Raw genomic sequence first — 25887 nt, forward strand, 5'->3', positions numbered from 1 at the left:
CATCTTAGAATGGGCTCTTTCCTCACTTCTGTTTCAGAGAATCCCTCCTTTCTCAAGTACCACCTTCTGCATGGTCTTTTCTAATCTTACCTGCCTGTGCCCTCCCTCCCAAATAACCTTGTATTGAAAACACACACACACACACACACACACACACACACACACACACACACACCCTGGGCAATGAGGGTTAAGTGACTTGCCCAGGGTCACACAGCTAGTAAGTGTCAAATGTCTGAGGCCGAATTTGAACTCAGGTCCTCCTGAATCCTGGGCCAGTGCTTTATCCACTGTGCCACCTAGCTGCCCCCTATGCTGTATTTTTTATAGGTACTTGCCTCTCCCTTTAGAAAGTGTGTAGAAAAGGTTTCATTTGTACTTGTAGCCCAGTGACTAGCATAGTACATATGTACACACTTACAGCATGGTACAGTCTGTGTTTAATAAATACTTGTTGACAACCTCATGGAGTGAAGTGGTAAATGCACTTACTTCCTATTAGCTCCACTTTTTTGAATCCTTTAGGGTTTAGCTTCATTCTGAGGATTTGGCTGATGTCAGGCCCTCTTCCTACCCCTAACCCCAAGTTGTCAGTGCTCTGCCTGCTTTGCCTGGATCTTCCTGTACAATGTATTTTAGTGTAGATTGTTCCAACCTAGGAGAATGTGAGATGGGGTGGGGGTGGGGGGCAGGCATGTGCCTCACACAGTCGTGCCACAAATGGTAAGACTTTGATGTTTATGGAAGAGGAGTCGTGTTTATAAGCAGGGAATTCTCCCTCAGTCGGGTGCCGCACCAACACCCATCTGGTAGCAGTGGTAGTTCTATAAATATGGTCAGTGTCCCAGGCTCTTGCACTGGCTTTTGGAATGCTGAGAGGTTTTTACAGGAGAGGCAGACCTGTGAATAATGATGAAAAGTAACACAAGGCTTCTGGCTTAGCACAGAAAGAGGGGCTCAGAATGAAAGAGGTGTCTATATCTCAGCCGATGTCTGTCTATGTGAATATATGAAAGACTCAACCAACAAAGGGATGGCAGGCCCTTAGGTGAGATGCTCTCCAGACATGGCCGGAGGAGAAAAGGGATCAATGACTCTGTCAGTTTCACCTACGAACTGACACCTGGATTATGACAAGGAATCCTAATCTAATGCAGGAAAATATCCAGGTGCTATCCCATAAAAGAAGGCAGCTCAGTGATGGTGACAAGCACAAGGGGTTTGAAGTGAGAGTCAAGGTCTAGCAGGGATGCGATCCAAATGATTTCCCATTTGTGATATCACAGGTAAGGAGGTTCTAATAAGTGACATAGGTCATGTAACTTTCCAGGCACATCAAATTCCAGAAAAAAAAGAACAGTTATCGGGCAAAAGAAGACAGTCTGTTGTCATCATGGTTCTCCCCCTCAAATCAACCCTCTACCAAAGCTTCCTGCTTCTGTCACAAACACCATCTAGTCTCCCAGGTTTATAACGTTAGTGTTATCCCTCGCCTCACATTTCCAATTAGTTGCCAGATATTGCAATTTTCTTCTCCACCACCTCCCTCACATTTGACTCCTCTCTGCTAACTTATCCCCCTAAGATCAAGCCCTCATCACCGTACCTAGACTTACAATGGCCTGTTGCTCCTTGCTTCAAGTCTTTCCCCACTCCAATCCAACCAAATGCCAAAATTCTTTTCTTTAAGCACACATCTGACCATATCACTCCCCTACTCGGCGGCTTCTCATTGCCTCTAGGACCAACTATAACCCCCCTGGCTGTTTTTTAAAGCCCTTCACAACCTGGTCCCAACCTATTTTTCCATCCTTACTACACATAACTCCACTTCCCATATTCTACAGTTCTGTTGAATCAGCCTTCCCTACGTTCCTCAAACAGCATTTGAACTCCTACATACATCCCTCATATCTGGAATTCACTCTCTCACCTCCACACAAAATCCCTCATTTCCTTCAAGAAGGAAGTGCAACTTAAATACCTACCACCTTCTACACGAAACCCTTCCTGATCCCAAGTGGCAGAGTTCTTCCTTCCTAACTACTGTGCATTTGTTCTCTAGTATGTATTCTGCATTTACTACATACAGATCTTTAGTAAGCTCCTTGAAGGCAGGGCTTGTCTTTTGACTATTTTTGTATTCCCATTGCTTAGCAAAGTGTCTGGTACATGAAAAGCACTTCGTAAATGCTTACTGACTGACTTGGGTCAGAACCTTACTCCCTGTGTGACTTTGAAGCCTCAGTTTCCTCACTGGTAAAATAAGGGGCTGATGAGACCTCTGAGGTCCCCCCCAGCTCCAGATCTATGAACCTATGAATTGACATATGTCCATATTGTCTCTCCTCTGAGGTTCTTGGTTCCTTGAGAGTAGGGATTGTTGCATTTTTTGTCTGTTTCCCTATCCCAGTGCCAGGCACAGAGTAAGCACCTAGTAATGGCTGAGTGATGCAAGTTATATCAAGAACTTTATACCATGTAGTCGAAGTCAAGAGATACATTTCTCTTTGTTAATAAGTAAACCATTTTAGGGGCAGCTAGATGGCGCAGTGGATAGAGCACCGGCCCTGGAGTCAGGAGTGCCTGAGTTCAAATCCAGCCTCAGACACTTAACACTTACTAGCTGTGTGACCCTGGGAAAGTCACTTAACCCCAATTGCCTTACTAAGAAAAACATAAAAAAAAACAACCCAAAAATAAGTAAACCATTTTCCAGGGATTGTGTGTACTTTGTTTAGGTGCGTGTCGTGTCCAAATAAAATTTAACATTTCCTCAAACTTAAAAAAAGGACGGCTGGAACTTTCTATTTCATCTGAATAGGTGGAGCCCATTTCTATTTAGCCTATCTATATTTTTGGATCCTAGCCCCCACATCTCTCCACTCAATGTGACCTATCCTTTAGCCTCAGATACACTGAGCTACCTCTGAGCTAAAACATACCCAAACACCCAAACACCCTGAACTCCTCTGACCCCTGTACCTGTGCAGAAGACTGATACTGGAATTGTGGTGCTTGCTTGACTAGAAAATGCTAGTTTTGATTGGTGGTCTTCTCCCTTTACCTTTTTCTTTTTAGTGAGGCAATGGGGGTTAAGTGACTTGCCCAGGGTCACACAGCTAGTAAGTGTTAAGTGTCTGAGGCCTCATTTGAACTCAGGTCCGGTGCTCTATCCACTGCGCTACCTAGCTGCCCCCTTAAAGCATTTCTTTTTTTTGTTTTGTTTTTTTGTTTCTTTTTAGTGAGGTAATGGGGGTTAAGTGACTTGCCCAGGGTCACACAGCTAGTAAGTGTTAAGTGTCTGAGGTCGGATTTGAACTCAGGTACTCCTGAATCCAGGGCCCGCGCTCTATCCACTGTGCCACCTAGCTGCCCCCGTTGTGGGCATTTTTTTTTTTATGGAGAATAATTTTTTGGGGGGGGGGCAATGGGGGTTAAGTGACTTGCCCAGGGCCACACAGCTAGTAAGTGTTAAGTGTCTGAGGCTGGATTTGAACTCAGGTCCTCCTGACTCCAGGGCCAGTGCTCTATCCACTGTGCTACCTAGCTGCCCCCTTAAAGCATTTCTTTTGTTTGTTTGTTTGTTTGTTTGTTTTTAGTGAGGCAACTGGGGTTAAGTGACTTACCCAGGGTCACACAGCTAGTAAGTGTTAAGTGTCTGAGGCCGGATTTGAACTCAGGTACTCCTGACTCCAGGGCCGGTGCTCTATCCACTGCACCACCTAGCTGCCCCCTTCCTATACCTTTTAAATTGATTTCTAATAGTTGATCTCATTTATTTTAAAATGTGATAAGTATTCTATCTATAATTAAAATGGACATGTATGTATCTATGCCTTTTAGGTGTTAATTATAAAAGGTGAACAGAATGGGGCCAAGGATAGAATCTAGTGGTAATAACCTTGTGTGTCCTGGACCCTTTGGGCTATCAGTCTGGGGAAGCCTAAGGACCCCTTGTCAGATATTTTGAATACATAGGATCATACATGGCCCCCAACTGTTTTAAAATAGTTATCAAAATATTAAAAATTCCAGGTTCACGGACCCCAGGTTAAGAACTCATATGGGGGGGCAGCTAGCTTGCACAGTGGATAAAGCAATGGCCTTGGATTCAGGAGGACCTGAGTTCAAATTAGGCCTCAGACACTACAAAACAAAACAAAGAACTCATTCGACAAGGTCTGACTAACTGCTTTCACACATCCCACATCTTTCCTTTTTGCCTACAAAGAAAGATTTTGTCAAATATTGCTGAAATGTAAATAAACTCATTCACAGTGATCTATTAGCTTGGTAACTATGTCAAAAAACAAAATGTTAGCCTAGAATGACTAGTTCTTGCTTCACAGCAATCTTTGCTTCCCTTTCTAAATGCTCCCAAATAAGCCATGCCATTAATTTAATTCATTCTAAAAGTCTGACAGCAAAGTCCTATAGTGTGAAGAGTCTACTTTTCTTTCCTTTGAAGAACATTTGCTCGCTTTTACTCTTAGTGTACCCCCTCCCACGCTTCATAATTTTTCAATCACTAATTGACAAAAGCAGCTCAGCAAGCACCTACACAAATTCGGTATCCTAGGATCCAGATTTCTAGGCAAAGTGACTTGAGTTGGTCCCTCATACTCACCTTATCCATGATGTCAATTTCATTGTTGGCTATTATTTTTCTATAGTCTAAAAGAATAGTCATGTTGGTAAAGACGGTCAAATGAAAAACTAGTTGAATTCAACTGCTTTTTCTTTGAAGAATATTCTTTCCCCTTCTTTTCCTTTCTATTCTATGGCGTTCCTGTTCTCAATTATCACAAACTCAAGGATGATTTGGTCACTTCTTCCCATTTCTACTCCAGCCACCATTCCTCCTCTCATTGTTCAAGAGCAGGTCTAGAATAGCAGTGCCTTCCTTCTACTTTCAGAAAAAAAAAAATGATCAGCAAGATAACCCAACTATTCCCACCAGCCCCATACACCTCTTCTGCCATATTCTAGGTATGATCCTACCAAGACTCAAAGACATGAAGTTGAATTTACCTCCTTGCACTAACTCACCTTCCTTATTACCCATATGGACATTTGAGGCCATAAGTAATATTATTACTCTTTTATAGAGATATATTACTCTGAATTACTGGGCCTATGCATTCTTCCTTTTTTGTTGTGTCTGCTAATTTATGTAGTACCTAGCTTGGCAAAGGGATGTAGGGCATTATCTCCCTCTTCTATTTTCAATATAAAACTCTTCTGATAAGGTGGTTAATAATAGTTCAATGTCAACATGGCATGAGAACCCCATAGGGAGTACCGTAGGGATCTATACTTGGCTCTGTGATATTTAACATTTTTTATCAATAACTGGGATAAAGGCATAGAAAGGCTCATCAAATCTGCAGCTGACAGACACAATATGGCTCAGGATAGCTCATACTGGTTAACAGAGCTAGAATCAAAAAGGACCATGACAGTCTAGAGCACTGAAATGAATCTAATAAGATGAGATTCAATAAGGATAAATGTAAAGCTTTACACTTGCTTATAAAAGAATCAATTTTGCCAGCGTAAGGTGGAAGAGCATGGGTAGCAAGTAGTTCTGAAAAAGATCTGGAGGGTTTAGCAGATTTGTGTTCGCAATGATTCAGCAGTGTGATATGGCAGCTGAAAAAGTTACTGCCCTCTGGGGCAACATTAAAAGGAATTTGCATTCTAGGAATAGGGAGGTGATAGTCTCATAGTTCTGTTTATCTGTCAGACCTCACCTGGAGCAATATGTTCAGTTCTGGGCACTATGGCTTAAAAAAAAGACACAGATTAGAGTGTCTACAGTAAGGCAATCAAGGGCCTTGAATCTGTGTCGTATGAATGACTGAAGAAACTGGACGTATCTCGTCTATCAAAGAGAAGATTCAGAGGAACGTGACGGTTGTCACTAAGTATTTAAAGGGCCAGGATTTGTAGGAGGCGTTACTTGTTCTGTTCAGCCCCGGAGTTTGCTTCTCTCTGCTGCATCAGAAGCAATGGGTTCAAGAGAAAATAATGCAGGCTTAGTGTCAGGAAAAAATTCTTAACAGTGAATGCTGTCCAAAAGTAGAATGGAACAGTCAAAAGAAATGATGGGTTCTTTCTTTCCATCAGAGACTGGCCACCCATTTGTCAGGTAGGTATGTTACAGTAAGAGATTCCTTTTATATATGGGTTGGACTGGATGGCTCTCAAGGCCCCTTTCAACTCCCAAATCTTTTAATAATGCTATGCCAAGAGACCAATGATATTGAATTCTGAACAATTATTTTATATTCGTGGTACCTACAAAACCAAAAACTATTTTTTCTGGCCATCATGTAACCTGACTAGCATAGGTAACTTTATAGAAGATAAAAGTTTGAAAACTAAGATTATATATTAAGGAAAGTGCAGCTTTCAAAACTGCAGATTTGAGGGCTATGAAACCAAAGTTATTGCAAAGGGTCTAGAGATCCCTATGTACATTAAACATTGTCATTTTCATCTTTATCTATATTGTGACTCATTATGTGAAATGAACATACCTTCAGTAAACTTGGACAATTAATGTTTTGCAAATATGTATTAGTGTTTTTTCAAATATAGGCAAATGTCATTAATACAGGGGCAGCTAGGTGGTGCAGTGGATAGAGCCCTGGCCCTGGAGTCAGGAGGACCTGAGTTCAAATCTGGCCTCAGACACTTGACACTAACAAGCTGTGTGACCCTGGGCAAGTCACTTAACCCCAACTGTCTCACACCCCCCCCAAAAAGTCATTAATACAAATTCATTTATAAGTATCACTAAGGTCATAATAGCTTTTTGTAGTCACATTTTTTCTCAAACAACGGACACCAACAGTACAGCTATCATCACATAAGGAGAGGATAAGGGAGGGAGAATGCACAAACCTTTCTGATTTAAAAGTTAGTCCTTATAACAGAAAAGGATGGGGAACACTGAAACAATGTATGTGTTAATTCTAGGAAAGGGGATAAATACACTGAGTGGAAAGAATGAAGGAAAGGTATAGGATGGCAGAAATGGGTACTTTTCTCATTTGTTGGGAAAGATTTAATTTATTACATTTAAATTTATTAAATAAAGTAGGTTGAATTCTAGAAGCTATCTTAATGACAAGCAAAACAGGGAATGCCTTCTACATATTAAATGCAGCCAAGTCTAGTCATCACTACCTGGAGGCCTATCTTATATTCACCCCCTTCATTCCAGTCACATACCACCATCAGGGTGCAGTGTGACTTCCTCACCTCACATCTGAAATACTCCAATTGTCTGTTGGTTGGACTTCCAGACTCAAATCTCCCCCCACTCCAATCCATTATCCTCTCAGCTGACAAAATGATTTTCCTGCAGTGAAGGTCTGACCTCCCCTATACTCCAGTGGCTCTCTACTACCTCCTGGATCAAGGAGAAAATCCTCCACTAGCTTTTAAGTTCCTTGCTACCTTTCCAATCTTCTTGCTATACTCCACCCCCTCCACTTACTCTACCAACCCACTCTATTTCCCAACTATATGCCTTACCTCACTTCTTCCTCTAGGCTTCCAATTCCACAGTGGGTAGGAAGCCTTTCCTGAAAAGCTCCCCAGCTAGAGCTGCCTTCTGCCATTACCTTCCATGTTTGCATGGCGTCTCTCCCACTGCATGGTGAGTTCCTGGAGGGCCAACATTCTGGGTTTTGCCTTTCTTTGTATCCCCAGTGCTTAGCACAGTGCCCAGCAAACAATGTTTGATAAATGCTTGAGATAAGAGCTGAATCCTGGGGTCATTTACTGAAGAAGCACAGATAATATACAAGGAAGGCTTCATGGCCATGATGAAAGAAGATGATAAAGGCTGTGGTTCTATTTCACTGTGTATATGATTAACAAAAAGTGACCCTTTCCCCCCATCTACAAAATTATGAAGTTTTTATGATTTCATATACAATTTAATATCACTCACTGCTCCAGGAAAAAGGAAAGGGACTGGACCTGTGATTTCAGAGGTAGAGAGATTCCCAGAGAGGAAGCTCTCTTTACAAGGCAGGCCAGCATTTTCACATAAAGACCCTTAAAAACCCATCTTCTGCTACAGCATTAAATTTCTTTAAGTAAGCTATGTGTTTTCCTTTTGCCCACAAAGGTTTGTTTTCAAAACCACCCCACTCCAGAAGTCTAAAACTCCTTACACAGTTTTTGAAGATAGTTTTCTTAACTCCGACTTGCATTTTCTACACATTAGGAGAGACATCCCAAATTAGCATTTTGAACTGAAGTATAGCTCTCAACAGATGATTTCCTTAAAACTTTAGTGCTAAAATATTCTTGCTCATATTAAGAAGACAACTACTCGAGTACAGCCAATTGAACTCCAGAACAAGAAAGATCTAAAGCATAACTTATGATAATTAGAGAAGAGTATATAATAAATGTAAAATTTGTAAAGCACTTTACAAATACTATCTCATTTGATCCTTATGATAACCCCCAGAGGTAGGTGTTAGCTGTCACCCTCAGGAAACCATGGCCTATAACACATCCAGGGTCACACATCTAATAAGTGTCTGTGACAGAATTTGAATTCAAGTTTTCCTAATTCTAGATATAATGCTCTGTCCAAAACAACACCTAGGTGCTTCTCTCCCCTAAGTTTCCAATCAAATTAAGTCACTAACACTACAACTTTATATAGTACTTTGATATGGCTAATGTCCACCACACCAATAGGTACCAGGCAGTTTTCTGAATACTGGGCTCTGGCACTATTTCCTTTGCCAACTTCCTTATTTAAAGCCTCCCAACACTTACCATTCCTCAACTATTTGGGAATGCTGGTAAGGGACTTCTTACCTCATATCATATATATTCTACTTGTGGAGCGAGGAGGAAGAGGAAGAGGAAGGGGAGCTGGGGGGGGGGGGGAGACAAGAAGCCAAAGTCATCATGACTCACTCACTCAATCAATAAACATTTATTAAGCACATACAGGATATTTCCCACACTGAGAATGTTCCATTCACCAGCCCCAAATACTTTCCTGAATAGCTCCACTACTCAATTAAAATCCATCCCATATTTTACAGACATATATAAAATGCTTTCACTACTCTGCTGCAGGCCCATTATCATCCCACACCTGGACTACTGAAATTACTTTCTGGTCAGTCTTCCTGCAGTAAGAGACTCCCAACTCCCATCCATCCTCCAGTCAGGTGCCACTCTGACCGAGTCATGCCCCTAATCAATAAACAATAAAGCAGTGACTCCCTAATACCTGTAGGATCACACATGTAAGCCTCTGTATGCTGGATCTCTGGACCTTTCCAGTCTGCTGTCACTTTACTCTCTTCCACACACTCCACAAACCAAGGACACTGGCCACCTTCTTGCAGACCCCGCCCCCCCCCCCAAAGGACACTCCATCTTCCCACTCTGCCTTTCCCTGGCTGTCTCCCATGACTGTAATGCTCTCCCTCTTTCCTTTCTGGATTCCTTGAGCTCGAATCCCATCTTCTCCAAGAGGTCTTTCCCGGTTCTCCCTCGCCCCTAACAATCACGCCTTCTCCCTGAAATCACCTTCCATTTACTCTGTGCATATCTTGTTAATTAGGAAAGGAAGGGGAAAGGAAGAAATATTCATATAATGTCTACTATGTGCCAAGCACTTGGCTAAGTGTTTCACAAATATCTCATTAATGACATACATGCTTCTTTGCATGTTTGTCTCCCATTAGAATGTGGGCTGCTTGAAAACAAGAGCAATGTGGATCCTTTTCTTTGTATGCTCAGTGCTTAACATGTAGTGCCTGGTAAGCCTAGTAAACACTTAATAAATGCTTAGTGACTGACTGATTGCTGGTTGGAAGAAAGCTGAATGAGATGAAAGTATGTCCAGACATGTCTGAATGAATGTGTGATCTACAAACTGCTATTCTTCATCGGTGCACATCATAAAGAACACAGTGTCTTCTAATAGAAGCTTTCCCTGAAACGTCATTCCATTGATAACTTCCTTCACTAGCACTGATTTACTCCATACTGTAAGTACTGCATTTTTACATATTAGGAAGTTACTTTTCATGATCACAGAACACCCCTAACTAAAGGCAAATCCTCATTTGTTGCAAATGCACAAAATTGGCCATGAGGATATTGGGACTGCACTCTTGGAAAGAACATGCCCAAAAGTTGGTGGGTAGGCAAGCTGTATGTCTTTGTATATGAGGCTAAGTAGCCCAGTAAATCTTTTCTAACAGTTTCATTTATGTATTCTTTGTTTTGCTAACTAGATTGTAAGATTATTGTCCAGAAAAAAAAAGCATCAATGGGCCCAAGGACAAAAGCACTAGGCATGAGCAGCACACTACACTGCTTAAACATTTTCACTCAAATCATCATCTTTGTAGCTCCACAAAACTCCTCTAAGGCAGGTGGGGCAAATTCGATTATACCCATTAGTATTTAAGTCAAGTGACGTAACTGAGGTCACAGAGCTAATAAGTGGGGCAGCAGGGATTCCAAATTCAACACTATTTCTACATACCACTACAGGAAATGGAAGAGGTGTGGGGGTAGAAGTTTACTAATCTACAATGGCTAAAGTCAATGGAGATGAGCATCTCAAATATCAATGACTTACCCAAAGTTACAAAAACCAGTAGCCAAGTTAACTAGAAGAAAAGCAAAGATTATCTGCAGGCAATTTAAAACAGTTTATATTTATAATTTCCTTTCTCTTCAAGTTCTCAGCAACTCTTGGCCTGGCAGAGCCCCAGCTCCCAGTGCTCAAGTCTTCCCACAGGGCTGGCTGCATCTGGAACATGCTGACAGACTTGAACCTCCAGCTTTGGGAAATGAAGGGAAGGTGTGGCCAGGTGGCTGAAGAGCTTGGAGAAGAATGAGTGAGGAGATGGGACTGAAGAGACCACAGCACTAGATTAGACTTTAGAGAATGTCTAGTGCAATGCCTTCCTGTTTTACATTTGAGGATCTTGAGGTCCAGAGGAGTTAAGTGACTGGCTTAAATTAATAGACGGGGCAGGAGAGTTACGATTTGAAACCTAGCTCCTTATTCTAAACCCAGTGTCCCTCCCACTACAATGCTAGTCAACCCACAGCAGGCATTCCTTTAACTGGAAATGTTCCTATTTATATAGAACTAGGGTTGCTGTTTTGGGGATGAGACCAGAACTAGAATGTCATCCAGCCCAGAAGGAATGATGGCATTTAGCTCTGAAACTCTAACCCCCCCCCCATCTTGGGAGCTGGGCAGCACAGTGGACAGAGAACCTGACGTCAGGAAGACTTGAGTTCAAATCTAAACTCAGAGACTTACTGGCTATGTGATCCTGGACAAGTCATTTAAACTGTTGCCTCAGTTTCCTCATCTATAAAAAGGGGATAACATCTCCCAGGTTGAGAATCAAAAGAGATAATATTTTTAAAGTGCTTTTTTTGGGGGGGTGGGGGGCGCAGGGCAACAGGGTTAGGGGTTAAGTGACTTGCCCAGGGTCACACAGTTTAAAGTGCTTTTTTAAACCTTTAAGTACCATGTAAATGTTAACTATGATTATTAACATCATTGTCATCCCCCACTGCTGCTGCTGTTGTACCATCCTCACAAAGACGACAAAATGCCCTGCTTTGGAACTCTCTCCCTGGAATCAAACTGTCCTGACCAGTGAGACCACAATTCTATCCAGCCTGCTCCTGACACTTGGCTTGGCTTCTCCGGGGCCATCTTTCTGCTGCACCACCTTGTAGGTACCTCCTCTTGGGCTGGGAACAGTGATCAAAATGCCACCACTGCTTTCAAAAAGAATATGTCAAATGACTGCCCTACCTAGCTCCATTCAGCATCCCAGGGGCTTTTCACTCCCCTAGGCAGGCTGTCTCTCCCTAGAAGAGAAGTTCCTTGAGGACAGGGATGATGGTTCCTTTTTCTATTTGTCCTTAGCACGGTGACCGCACATAGTAAACACTTAATGCTTTTGTTTCCTATTCATAGACACCAGCGAGGAAGAAAAAGGGAAAATGTGGCGTTGTTTGGAATAACTTAGAAGCCGTTTCATTCCCACTGACATATTCACTGTATATGAGATTCTTTCCAAATTAATTAGGATATAGTCAACTACCATCCCACAGACAATTGGATAGCGGCATAAGAAAAAGTCACCTTTAAAAACAGGATTAAGCCTCAGACCACTTCAAAGAATGTATCTTTGAATGTTTCCTGAAAAGGTAAGCCATTCAACTCAATGCAATGACTATTTCCTAAGAGCCCACTGTGTGTCAGGTGCTAGGGATACAAATTCTGGTCTTTAGATGGAGGCAATCTAGAGGCAAAGTACTAGCATTAAGGAAGATATGGAAAGGGAAGCCGGGAGGCAGATTTGAGGGAAGAGAGCCTTCCAGACATGGGGGACAGCCAGCGAAAATGGAGAGTTGCATGATTATGTGTTGTGACTCATACAAAGGACAGCAAAAAGGCCCCTGTCATTGGACTGCAAAGTATATGGAGGAAAGCAAAGTGTTAGAAATAAGAAAGGAAGGAAAGACTTTCCAAGCCCAACAGGATTTTATATTTGCTCCTGGAGGTAATGGTGAGCTACTGGAGTTTAGTGACTAAGGAGGTGACACAGCCACATCTGAGTTTTAGGAAGATCGATCCCTCTGATAGCTAAATGGAGGTCGAACTGGAAAGCTGCGACACTTGAGGGAGGGAGACCAATTAGAAGATTACTGCAATACTACAGGCATGAGGTGATGAGAGCCTACACCAGGACAGCAGTGTCAAAGGAGAGAAGGCAGCAATAAGATGCTAGAAAGGAAGAAAAGGCAGGACCTGGCAACCAATTAGATATTGGGGTGGGGAGGGGGAAGAACAGTCAAGCTTACAAGTCTGGGTGCCCTGACAAGAAGAGAGAGTCAGGAGGGGGCGGGGAGGGTTTGGTTTTGGACATGTCAAGTTGGCTATGTATACTGGACACTCAGTTCCAGAATTCCAAGGGGGCAGTTGGAGATGGGAAACTGGAGGTCAAGAGAAGCTAGGACTGGATAAACCATCTAACTGCCCAGAGATGACAAACAGACTCCATGAGAGTGGATGAGAAAAGGGCCCAGGATTAAAGTACATGACCTAAATGAAGATCCAGGGAACGAACAGTTAAATAGGAGAACTAAGAGAGAGGAGAGGTGATATTAAGGGTGTCAAGGGTCAGGACAGTCGATGAGGACTGAGACAAGGTGGGCAGGATCCTGATGGTTCAATTTAGAGGAAGACCTAGGCTTTAGGCCTATGAGCTTGGCAGCTTGGTGAATGAAGGACAGACTGGAGAGGGGGAAGATTAGATAAGGAGGAGTCTATTATTAAACACTAGCAAGCATTTATGAACTTCCTATTGTGGCCCAGTGAAAAGAAGGCTGAATCCAGAGTGTGAGGAGCTGGGTTCAAATTTAAGCCCTACCAATTACTGTTACCCTGGATACATCATCTCTCTATGTGCCTTAGTTTCCTCTATAAAAAGAGAGGGTCAGGACCCATGACCTGACGGGGCCCCATCCATCTCTAAATCAGTTTTTCACATACAAAGTACCGGGGATACTTGGCCCTCAAATAGCTTACAACATTCCATTGGGAGAAAGAAAAACACACATAAAAAAGTCAACACAAAACAGATACAAAATGCAAGGTCACTAAGGAAGGGGCCTGAGCTGAGCTTTGAAGAAGACTAGGAATTCTAAAGGGTAATGGTGAGGAGGGACCTGGACTAGACTCCCACAGGGATTTGTAGACAGTCCCACATGATTTCCCTAAATTTTACAGCAGGATCTGGCCTCCATTACCTTTAAAGGTTCCACATTAGTACAATATGTTGATGACTTACTTTTGGCCTCTCCTAATGCTGAAGTTTGTCAGGAAGACAGCCGTCACTTACTACTAGAGCTGCACAAGAGAGGCTACAAGGTGTCCAAGTCAAAAGTACAATGGTGTTTACCCCAGGTAGAATACTTAGGATTTATTCTGGCTGCTGGAACTTGCTCTCTCTCGAGTCCAGGCCATTCAACAACTTTCTGCCCCCACTACGAAGAAGCAGTCAAGAGCCATTCTGGGAGCAGCTGGGTACTGCAGACAATGGATACCCTCTTTTGGTGAAATTACTAAACCTCCCATAGCTCTAACAAAAAATTCTGTCCCAGAAACTTTACATTTGGATCCCCAGCATCTCTCAGCCATAACAGAATTAAAACAGGCTTTGCTATCATCACCTGCCCTAGGACTCCCAGATTACTGCAAGCCCTTCACTTTCTTTGTGCATGAACAAAGGGGGTGGCTTTTGAAGTTCTGAGTCAATCACTTGGGCCTAACCAACGCCCCATAACCTACTATTCAGCCCAACTGGACCCTGTAGTGTCTAGGGCACCACCTTGCCTTAGGGCAGTGGCAGCCACAGCCCTTTTGGTAAAAAAAAGCCTGATTTGGTCCTAAGTAACCCCCTAATTGTGCAATGCCTTCATGAAGTAGAGGCTCTTTTACTACGTCACAGGACACAAGCCTTTTCAGATCAAAGGCGACTACTCATTAGATATTTTAGACAGACTAGTTAGAATTTTAGCCCCCTTACATGTGAATGCCAGGCACTGGGGAACCGCCTGTGCAAAGGCATGGAGGCAGGAAATGGACAAATTGTAAGTGGGTCAGTTTGGCTAGAATTAGAGTATGTGAAGGAGAGTAATGAGCAACAAGGCCAGGAAGGGATGCTAGAGCCAAAATGTAAAAGGATTTAAAAGCCAGAAGTTTATCTTTTTTATCTTAGAGGCAAGAGGAAGACACTAATGTGTTTATGAATATTCATTTGGCAGCTACAAGGAGGACAGACTGGTAAGGGGAAAGCCTAGATAAGGCAGCTGTTACACTAGTCCAGGAAAAAAGTGTTAAGGGCCTACCAAATGGGATTAATTGGAAAAAAAAAAAGTGAGGGTTTCACCAACTCAGTCAATATTGACAAATTATCTAAGATCAGCCCTATTTTTTGAAATTATAAAGTATTGAAGCAAAGTATAAATAATTAAACCAAATTTAATATTTGGTTCTAAAAAATTTTAACCAGACCTTTTTTGGGGGAGGAGAGGGAAGAATTTAGGAAAGAAGCTGCAGAACCCTGAGAACTAAATCCAACAGATTTAGATTTAGGTAGTTAGATGGTACAGTGGGGATAGAGCCAGGCAAATGATCATTTGGTGATCATAGGCAAGTCACTTAACCTCTGGCTCAGTTTTCCTAGCTGAAAATAACAGCATCTAGCTCACAAAACTGCTGTGAGGATCAAATGAGGTAATATTCATGAAGTGCTTAGCACAATGCTCAGCACATAGTAGGTGCTATATAAATGCTTATTCCCTTCTCCCTCAAAAGAAAAATGTACACAAAGGATACTATAACTACAGTGACTAAGTACAACATAGTATTCACTTTTATTAATAGTCATATACATTCAAGTACTATCTCAGGTAAGGTGATAAACATAACATCCTTGAAAAATACAACTATAGACTGTACTACAAACCTATGACAAGCATTAATTCTATTTTTCAACCCAAGCATTTTAAGGTTCCACTGTGTTTCTAAAACCACTAGCTATTGTAATTGTAGCCTTCCCCATCACATACAAAATACATGAAGAGAAGAGGTTTTAAAAAAAAAAAAAAAGAGGGGGACAGCTAGGTGGCGCAGTGGATAGAGCACCAGCCCTGGAATCAGGGAGGACCTGAGCAAGTCACTTAACCCCAACTGCCTCACTTAAAAAAAAAAAAAGAGAGAGAGAGAGAGGAGCTGAAATTTACATTTCTGATCCCAATGAAAAGAACAAATAAAAATAAAACCTTGCCAGAGTGGCTGACTTCCTGGAGTAGCAGCAGCTTACATGTGTGAGGAAGTCCTCATGCACAAAGTCAGCCTGGGGAAAATAGATAAACTCCCTCATAAGATCTAAGGACATGGGCAAAGAGCACACAACAGCAGATTCCCACTGTACAAATATTAAAGCAAATAAATCTAAGTAAAATTTCCTTTAGGGAACTAGAAAAGGAATGCTTAAAAGTTTAAGAAATATCAGTAGGTAACTAACTGGTCAATTACTATTTTTGAAAGTGAAGTAGAGAATAATTGTTTCCTCATCATAATGATGGCCAAATTAGGCACATATTGCCGTAGGCCGTTTAGTAATAAAAATTTAAGGATTTCCTTATAATAAGATGACATGTCAAAGTGTAACAAAATGAAGGCACAAGACGAAGGTTAACTGACATGCAATAGGGCAGCTAGATGGCGCAGTGGTAAAGCACTGGCCCTGGATTCAGGAGTACCTGAATTCAAATCCGGCCTCAGACACTTGACACTTACTAGCTGTGTGTGTGACCCTGGGCAAGTCACTTAACCCTCACTGCCCTGCAAAAACAAAAACAAAAACAAAAACAAAAACAAAACTGACATGCAACTTAATTTTTCCTAAAAGTAAATGAAGAGAAAGCATGAAATCACATGAAACAAAGTATCCCTAAGACATACCAGCAGAGAATGTTTACTGCATACTCATTTACGTATATAGTATTTTACTTATTATGTAGTGTGGAGAATAAAGTAGAGCTTATTCTAGAACCTGGCTTCTTAAACTGTGGGCCATATGATCCAAGTAACTGAATATGTGTGTGGGGGGGGGGGGAGGCTTGAAAAATTTGGCAACAGTAAAAGGTTATGTATACCTATTTAATATACCTGCATACCAGGGGTCATGTAAAAATTTCTGGGTTAAAAAGGGATCAGTAGTGGAAAAAGTGGGGGCAGCTAGGTGGCGCAGTGGCTAGAGCACTGGCCCTGGAGTCAGGAGGACCTGAGTTCAAATTCGGCCTCAGACACTTAACCCTTACTAGCTGTGTGACCCTGGGCAAGTCACTTAACCCTAATTGCCTCACCAAAAAAACAAAACAAAACAAAAAACAAAATAGTGGAAAAAGTTTAAGAGCCCTTGTTCTAGAGAAGCTTACACATTATCTGGAAACAAAATCAAATACATGTGTGGTTAAATAACACTAAATATTATACACATAGAGAAAGCTGCACCCTCTCTCACATGTATGTGTGCACGTTTAAGGGTGAGACAAATGGTTTGGACTACATTTAGCAAAAGTTCCCCTAGATGACAGGTTTTCACCCAAGTGCTACAGAGGGGAAGTAGACATGAGTCCCATCTATGTGTTACCACCTAGGTTAAAACACAAAGATGGGAGAGATTATCAGTATACAAGGGCACGTTCATCTAACTGGAACCACAGAGATAAAAGGAGGGATGAAAACTTTGTGGAAAAGCTGTAAAGGGAGGAAACCTAATGACCCCAGGGCTGTGGATCAGTCACTTAGTCACCAGGGCAACTTTCAAGAGGAAGTTGCAGAAAAAAGGTACTGGGTTGCATTGGTTTACTTTTCTCCTTCTGTGGAGGAAAATCCCCACTGAAATCACAGGTCCAGTCCCTGCCCTATTTAAATTCTGGGTCCCAACATAAAGATTATTTTAAATGACAAGGTGAGATGCCAAGGCCAATCACAAACAAGCCATCTGTGATTAAGTAGGTAAGTCTCAGGGATAAGAGAATCACAGAAGTAGAGCTGGGAGAGCCACTGGAGACCATCTAATCCAACACTGTCATTTTCTAAGTGAACAGACTTGCCCAATGTCATCCCAGGCCCAGATCTTCTGACCCCCAACCAACACATGATCCACTTCTTCCCTCTGGTGATGGTTCCTCAAGGCATGCACTTGCCTAATAGAACTTCAGAGGAGGTATCTGAATCCAGGTCTTCCTTACTCCAAGCCCAGGATCTTAAAGCACAAATGACATATACCAACCTTTCTACAAGATGAAACTATTGCTCCCAGTAACCTTATACCTTTTCTCACTTTTAATATGACTAAGGCTAAGGTCCATGTCAGTGAGTAATGCTTTTAAAAAAAAAAAGGTTGAAAGTTGCTTTAGTTTTTACCATTTAGCCTATAATTATTACTACACCCCTTTTCACTACTTTGGAGCACTTATTAAAAGAGATTAGTACACATGAAAACTAGCCTTTAAAACTTTCATTTAAAGAAAATGAGTAAAACACTTTCATATTTCTAAGTGTAAACATGTTCTGGAACTCATGTGTTAACATGAATTACAGGTAAAGTAAAACATTAATTCATGGTAAGTACAGAAAGTTAATTCCCAACTACATTTTTTATCAACTAGAATTAAACATTAGCAATACTCAGTCAGATGACATACTTTCTCCTTAAAGATGTATAAGTATTTCATGTGGTTACATGTTAGATCTATGAAAAATAATCTTACACAATAATTATTTTAAGTACTGAACATATGTTTGAAGATTTGTGACCAGAGAGGTTAGTCTCTAAAATTTAACAAAACCTAACAGCTTAACAATGCATTTACTTTCTCTCTTTTTAAAATGTATTTACTCTCAACAGAGTTTAAATGACAGGCCACACCCACCCCAGATTGTCCCTATACAACGAAATATCTGGTCAACTCAGTTTAAAAAGCTCTAGGTCCTTTACGTGATCTGTGAACACACAGATGATTCCAAATAGTCATGATAACTTAGTTAAACAAACAACTATGTGTTTTCATGTTATAAGGTCACGGCCATAATTAGGGGGTACTTTTTTTAAAGGTCAAAAAGACCATAATAATATTATTTTATATTTAGAGTAAGTTGTCATTTTAGTTGTTATTTTGCTTTTCATAAAAGAAACCCAATCAGTTCCAAAACATATATCAGGCTTGAGAATAAATGACACTTAAATAGCCCTTTAAATTTTGCAAACACTTGGCATTCATGAATTCATATAAGCCCTACTAATAACCTTATGAGGGGGGGTACTAGAGATACTGTTATCCCCTTCTTAGAAATGAAGAAACTAGAACCCAGAAAGTGACTTGCCCATGGTCACACATCCAGTGAGCATCAGAGGCTGGATTACAACCCAGATTTTGTGGAATCCATTTCAACACTCCTCCCACTTTATCATGCTTCATATTTATTTATTCTTTAGTTTATCTGAATTTTACTATTTATTTTCAGAACTATTTAAGTAAAAAGCATGAAAAGACCCATTTTAAAATGAATTCCTATGAGAAAATTCTACCATATGTTAAAAGCAAAAATCAGGTAAGCTTTTAGTTTACATTTTAGCTACATTTCCCTAGGAAAATTGTCCTAGAAGCCCAGGCACCCTCCACTTCCTTTGTTGCCTTGTGTCCCCTCTCTATGGTTACTGTCCACAACTCAACAGCAATACTGTTACACTCTAGAAAAAAAAAGTGAAATCTTTACAGGTTCTGTCACCTGAAATGCCCTGAAACTTATTTTGAATAAAGTGGGGGTCAGGGATGGGAAGAGAAGTGTTAGGGATCAAAGGGACTTTAATTGATACTAGTTAACTCAAACTGAAAACTTATTATCTCAGACATGCCACAAAGTTGCACTTAAAAGGTCCTTTTACTTTTATAATTGGAAAATGAGTATTTTTAAATCCATTTCCAGGGCTTCAATGTAACTTAGGTAACTTAAGAAAGAAAAACAATGAAGCAAAATAGTCAACTACTACGAATTCTATTAAGTACTGGGGTGGTGGTGGGGTGGTTCAGAGCTCCTCCCAAATCCTACCGAGGAATTTTGAAGGTGAAAAAATGTCTTGAGGATTGCAAGGTATTTTCCTAACATTAACTTATTAATCTTCACAACATTCAAGAAGCAGGTGTCAGATTCTTCCAACTGTATAGATGAAAATACTACAAAGGTAAGTGATTTGCCAAAGTAACACACAAGACTTCAGAGATGAAACTAAAACTTGAGGATTCTTGACTTCATCCCCTGCACATTACTAATGAAATGCTGAAAAAACTTCAGTTATATGTCTCCTGTACCACACATTTCTTTTCTAAGCTCACAAAAACAGGTGATCAAGGAATCAGGGTAGCTTTTCCCCTAATCAAAACAGCCACAAAAGCATAAAAAAACTTTGTCAATTTTTTTCTTAAAAGAACCATAAATTATACTTTATTTAAACGCAACTGTGGTACCTGTCAAGACTTTACTGGAGGTACATGGAGTAAGGGGTATACAAAATACATCTAAGCAGGGATGCCAGGGTGGGGAGACGAGTATTCCCGTGTGGACTCTACTAGCACAGGTAAGGCCTTGATTCCCACCCACTGTCTATTACTGGTCTTCTGTGACTTTAAGTCACACCTCCTTCGTACGAAAGGTCGATTTGCTGAGTATGGGGCTTGGAGACATCAGGTGCATCACTTTATATTCACACTTCATACGGTCTCGTGTGAAAAGGGAGAAAAATAGCTTTCCCCTACAACGCAGGAACAGCATGCTTACCCGGTGTCTTTAAGTGATTCTGAGTTTCCCAAATTTGTTTAAGTAAGTCATATGCTGGTTAGGGAGAGCCAATATCTGCTGCTATGATTTGCCTCGATAAAAGGGCCTAAGTCAAAGAGAATTTCCTCTTCTTCCGATGACTTTTTCAGAAAAAAATGCTTCAATTCTTAAGTCACCGCCGTACTAGCCCAGCCCAGCGCATTCGGCCGGGATGCCCAGCCCGCCTCCCTGCAAAAGCTGGACGGGAAACGGGAGAGCCGGGTACTGGGTCCCAGCGAACCGGGGCTAAAAGGTGGAAGCTGGAGCGACGAGGAAGGCAGTGCCGGCCCCTCACGACCCCCCGCTGCCCGCCCGCAGCAGCCCGGGTCCGGGGGTCCGGGGCCCCGGCGCTGACAGCTCCGCGTCGGACCCTCGGACCCCACGCCGGGGACGCGGCCCGAGCGGGGGCCCTCGTCCCGGGCCGCCCCCGAGGTCCCCCAGGCACGACGCGGACGCGGGCCGGCCGGGCTGCGGGGCCCCCGGGAGGCTCCACGAGGCCTCCGCCGTGGCCTCGCCTCTCCCCCTCGCGCCGGGCAACGAGAGCGGCGGCCGGGCCTCTCGGGGCGGGGCGGGGGCCTAGGCCGGGCCTCCCTCCCCGCGGCGGCGGCGGCGCAGGCCCCGGCCCCAAACTTCCAGGCACGTTAGCGGAGGCGTCACGAGCGGGCCCGCCCCCCGCGCCATTCGCCGGCGGCCGGGCCCCGCCGGCCCCGACCCGGCCCCGGCCCCGGCCCGGCCCGCCGGCGCCCGAGGTGCGCACGCGCACTCACACTCACACACTCACCTCACACTCACGCTCTCACACGCCCGCCCGGAGGCTCTCCTCACGCCGGCCCGACCCCGGCCCGCGCTCCCGCCCGGCCGCCCGCCCGGGGGGCCCGGCGCCGCCGCGCTCACCTCCAGGTCGCGGCCTTTGTTCTTGAAATTCTTGAGCCGTTGGTTGTCCAGTTTCTCGTTGTCCGCCATGGCCGGGCCGGCGCCTGCTTCCCCCGCCCGAGCCCCGCGGGATCCGCCCCAACCCCCGCGCCGCCCCTCCCAGGGCCGCCTCAGCTGCCGCCCTCGCCCGCAGCCGCCGCCGCCCGCCTCCTCCTGCAGCTCCGGCCGAGACGACCCGTGCGGGGCCGGGCCGCGGCAACGGCGGCCGAACGTGTGTGCGGCTGCGGCTGCGCCGGCTGGGGCTCCCGCTCCTGCTGCTGCCGCTCCTGCTGCTGCTGCCTGCCGGCGGAGAGGGGGAGGCAGCCTCGATCTGAGGGCCCCGGCGTCGCGGCCACGCCCCCCGCGCCAGACCCGCCCGCTCATTGGCCCGCCGAGCCCGGGCGTCGGGCGAATCAGCGACGCCGAGGGAGGCGGAGGGGCGGGAAGGAGGGAGCGAGGAAGGGGAAGCCTAGGGAGGGGCCGGCCCAGGAGGGGAGGGGAGGGGAGGGGAGGGGAGGGGAGGGGAGAGGAGAGGAGGCGGGGAGGGCGGCTGGCGGGAGCGGGGCGGGAAAGGGAAGGGCGGGGGAGGAGAGGAGGAAGAGGAGGAGGGAGGTGAGGGGCGGCGGGAGCCTTCCCCTGCTTCCTTGGCGGCTTCCTCTTTCACTTTCTTCTACTCTCTCCGTGTTCTTTCCTTGGCTCCTAGGTTCCGTCCTCCTCTCTCACACTCCCTTCTCACTTCGGGTGCTCCCCACCCTCTCTCCCCCTGCCCTCCCTTCTGCTCCCCCTCCCCTTCTCTCCCCTCACCTGTCGGTCCTATCTCTCCTCCCCCCTCTCCATTCCTCTCTTCTCCTCTCTGCCCTCCCCTCCTCTCTTCTCTCCCTTCTCTCTCTTCTCTCTCCCCTCACTCCTCCTCCCCTCCTCTCCTCTCCCCTCTCCACCTCTACTCCCTCTTTTCATTCTTCCCTCCCCCTCTCCTTTCCTCCCTTCTCTCTGCCCTCCCCTCCTCCTCTTCTCTCCCTTCTCTCTCTTCTCTCTCCCCCTCCCCTCCTCTCCTCTCCCCTCTCCACCTCTACTCCCTCTTTTCATTCTTCCCTCCCTCCTCTCCCTCTCCTCCCTGTCTCCTCCCTTCCTTCTCTCCTTCTCTTCTATCCCCTTTCTCTTTTCCTCCCTCTCTTCCCCCTCTCTTCTCTGTTTTCTCCCTCTCTCCCTGTATCTCTTTCTCATTCATTTTTCTCTTTCTTCCACTCTTTCCTGGAACCAGGCCCGAGAGATTCTCCTCTTGCCCTCCCCAGCTCCAAGTAAAGGGATGACTTAAATAGGGGAATGTTACAGGGGGGTAGAGGAGGTGGGAAAGACTAACCTGACATGCATAGATCCTAAGGTGGTTGGTTTAGAACTGGGATGGGAGCCTAGAAGTCATCAAGTTTAGCTCCTCTGCCTCCCTTTTTTTTATACTGAGAAACCAAGAGATTAAGGGACTTGCCCAGGGTCATCCAGTTTACCAACCTGTTAGGCAGCATTCAGAGCTCCATCCACTGGACCACCCAGCTGCCTCTTAATGTTTGGTGGAGAGATGAAAGAAGACTTCAGAGCTGCTCTCACTCAATCTCATATTTATAGATCTTTTACAGGAGTTGGAGTTTTGGCAAAGATAGAATTTCCAAAGAACGGGCAAGGATCAGAGCTTTTTTTGGCCATCTATATATGATTCCTAAGGTTGTATAAGTAATCTAACAATTTTTTTTTTAAGGAAAGAGATGAATTCCAGTGACATCTTCATTTGTTAAAAAATACTATAGAAAGCACAGTCTTTTCCCAAGGCATCTGATTTGGGATGGGGGTGGGGTAGAGTTATGAAAAGAAAGGGAACCTGGAAGGGAACAAGCAGTTATTAAGCACTTACTATCTGCCAATGACTGTGCTAAGCACTTTACTAATCTCATTTGAAAATATAATTATTTTCTAACTAAAATAATAGTGAATCTCTGAGTTATCAGGCCTGAGGCAGAAGGGAAGGGGAAGGACTTGAGATTTGAGGGCTGTGGCTGGGGGCTAAACTTATACCGAAGCTGACTGGGGAGTAGAGTCTTGGGGAAATTGCTTTAACTGGGGACAAAGCCTTTCATTCATTCATTAGAGATAAGACCCATTAAGCCATCTCTAAATGTGGACTGGTATCAAATTGGGTAAGACTTGGAGTCAGGAAAACCTGAGTTCAAAATATTGCCTTAAACACTAGTGGTGTCCCTCATGTGTCCAAAGATGATAATATCACCCACCTCACCGGGATGTTGTGGGGGTAAAATGAGACAACATAGGTTAAACATTTTGTAAACCTCCAAGTGCTAGTTAATGCTATTTAAATGTTAATTATATTATTAATGATGCCGATTGTATCTTGTGGATGAAATAGATAGGAGGACTTTGAGCTGCTGGAGTTCCGGAAGAGTCAAAAGGGAGAAAAGAATTAAGGAGAGGGAGGTTATTTCAAAGGCTCTAACCTTTGAGTAAGGTCGGCTCATTTTAACCATAGCTGGATGTGGACACAGTTTTTTATGTTCTGCCACAGATGCATATAACTCTACTGTGAATGACTTTAAAAGATTCCTTTTTTTTTTTTTTTTGGCGAGGCAGTTGGGGTTAAGTGACTTGCCCAGGGTCACACAGCTAGTAAGTTTCAAGCTTCTGAGGCCAGATTTGAACTGAGGTCCTCCTGACTCCAGGGCCAGTGCTCTATCCACTGCGCCACCTAGCTGCCCCAAAAGATTCCTTTTTAAGAAAAAGATTCTTGTTTTTTTTGTTTGTTTGTTCGGGGCAATGGGGGTTAAGTGACTTGCCCAGGGTCACATAGCTAGTTAAGTGTCAAGTGTCTGAAGCCAGATTTGAACTCAGGTCCTCCTGAATCCAGGGCCGGTGCTTTATCCACTGCGCCACCTAGCTGCCCCCCAAGAAAAAGATTCTTAAAAACAGGAACTTTGTTCCAAAGGAATTTTATCCTGGGAGACTTGTTAAGTGAACCATCATCATACCATTCGTCTGAGTTGAAGATGAGAAAACAATAGACAACCAAGGAGTTATTTACTAAAATTTCTCCAGGGTGAAGACCAAACAGTCAGGATTCAAAGAACCGAATATTATGGAAGAGGCCCCACCCTGTGATTAGACAACATCTTGCCGAAAGGCATCATATAAACATTGGTCCACATGAGCATCCGGGAGCAAATCACGGCTCTTGTTTCAGGATTGTGGCAGCTTCTTGCCCCCAAACTCTCAAAGATCCTACTGAAGAAGTGACCTTGGGCTTCTGGGAGTAGCTTCCCCCTGCAAATCCCAAAGCTGTCTGAAGTATTTAAGAGGAGTCGTACCTTTCATTTTTTACCAAGAGAATGACAGGAATCAGAATGCCTTGTCAGAAAGGGCTGCGGTTCTAGGGCGAGAAGGCCAAGGTTCAAAGCCTGCCTCTGATGTTACTTGTAGGCGCTTAAGGAGGTCGTTGGTTCTCCCTGGGATTCAGATGAAGTATCGGACACCCTAGGCTATGGAATCCCTTTGTAGTCATCTGATTCCAAGATGTCTGCCGATTGGGTTTGGAGGGTTTTTTGACTGAGCCTCTCCGCTGCTAGTGCCTTCTCCCTTATGGCTAGTTTGCATGTATTCTGTATTTCTTTGGGGGAAAGAGAGAGGGAGAAGAGAGGAGAGGGAGAGGCAGACAGATGACATAGATAAGTGGTAGAGGTAGGTAGATATTTGGATGTTAGAGGTAGATGGATAGATAGATACTTCCACTATTAGAAAGTAAACTCTTGGGGGCAGCTAGGTGGCACAGTGGAAAGAGCATTGGCCCTGGAGTCAGGAGGACCTGAGTTCAAATCCAGCCTCAGACACTTGACACTGGTTGTGTTGACCCTGGGCAAGTCACTTAACCCTCATTATCCCCCCAAAACAAAAATTTGTTTCCAGCTCATTTGTCAAATGAGCTGGAAAAGGAAATGGCAAACCACACCAGTATCTTTGTTTTGTTTTGTTTTGTTTTTGTTTTGTGGGGCAATGAGGGTTAAGTGACTTGCCCAGGGTCACACAACTAGTGTCAAGTGTCTGAAGCTGGATTTGAACTCAGGTCCTCCTGAATCCAAGGCCAGTGCTTTATCCACTGTGCCACCTAGCTGCCCCTACACACCACTATCTTTGACAAGAAAACCCCAAATGGGATCGCAAAAAGATGGACATGACTGAAACAGCTGAACAATAAAGCACAAAAGTAGGTAGTATTTGCTCCAGTAAATGAGTCAGATTTTTAATCTTCATTTAACAACTATTTACTGAGCACCTACTATGTGTAAATCATGATACCAGACAGAAGTGGAATAACGAAGGATAGGCCAAACCTTTTCTTTTTCCTTTTTTGGCCAGCCCAATGCAAGTGAACACTACTCTTGAAGCATCTACTGTTGGACAGGTTCCACATTAGCTGTAAAAGGATA

At 43.8% G+C, this 25887-nt stretch overlaps 1 protein-coding gene across 1 annotated transcript in view; it reads right to left on the minus strand.

Annotated features, from left to right (window-relative positions):
• The window catches only part of KPNA4 (karyopherin subunit alpha 4), a 62706-nt gene extending 40988 nt beyond the window's left edge, over positions 1-21718 (minus strand). Inside the window, exon 1 of the mRNA XM_043993113.1 lies at positions 21389-21718. Coding sequence (XP_043849048.1) covers positions 21389-21457 — 69 coding nt within the window. The 5' untranslated portion in view covers positions 21458-21718. The remainder of the gene's footprint in view (positions 1-21388) is intronic.
• Between the last annotated feature and the right edge of the window lie 4169 nt (positions 21719-25887).

The sequence above is a fragment of the Dromiciops gliroides genome, chromosome 3 (genome assembly GCF_019393635.1).
Source record: "Dromiciops gliroides isolate mDroGli1 chromosome 3, mDroGli1.pri, whole genome shotgun sequence".
Classification (NCBI taxonomy): domain Eukaryota; kingdom Metazoa; phylum Chordata; class Mammalia; order Microbiotheria; family Microbiotheriidae; genus Dromiciops; species Dromiciops gliroides.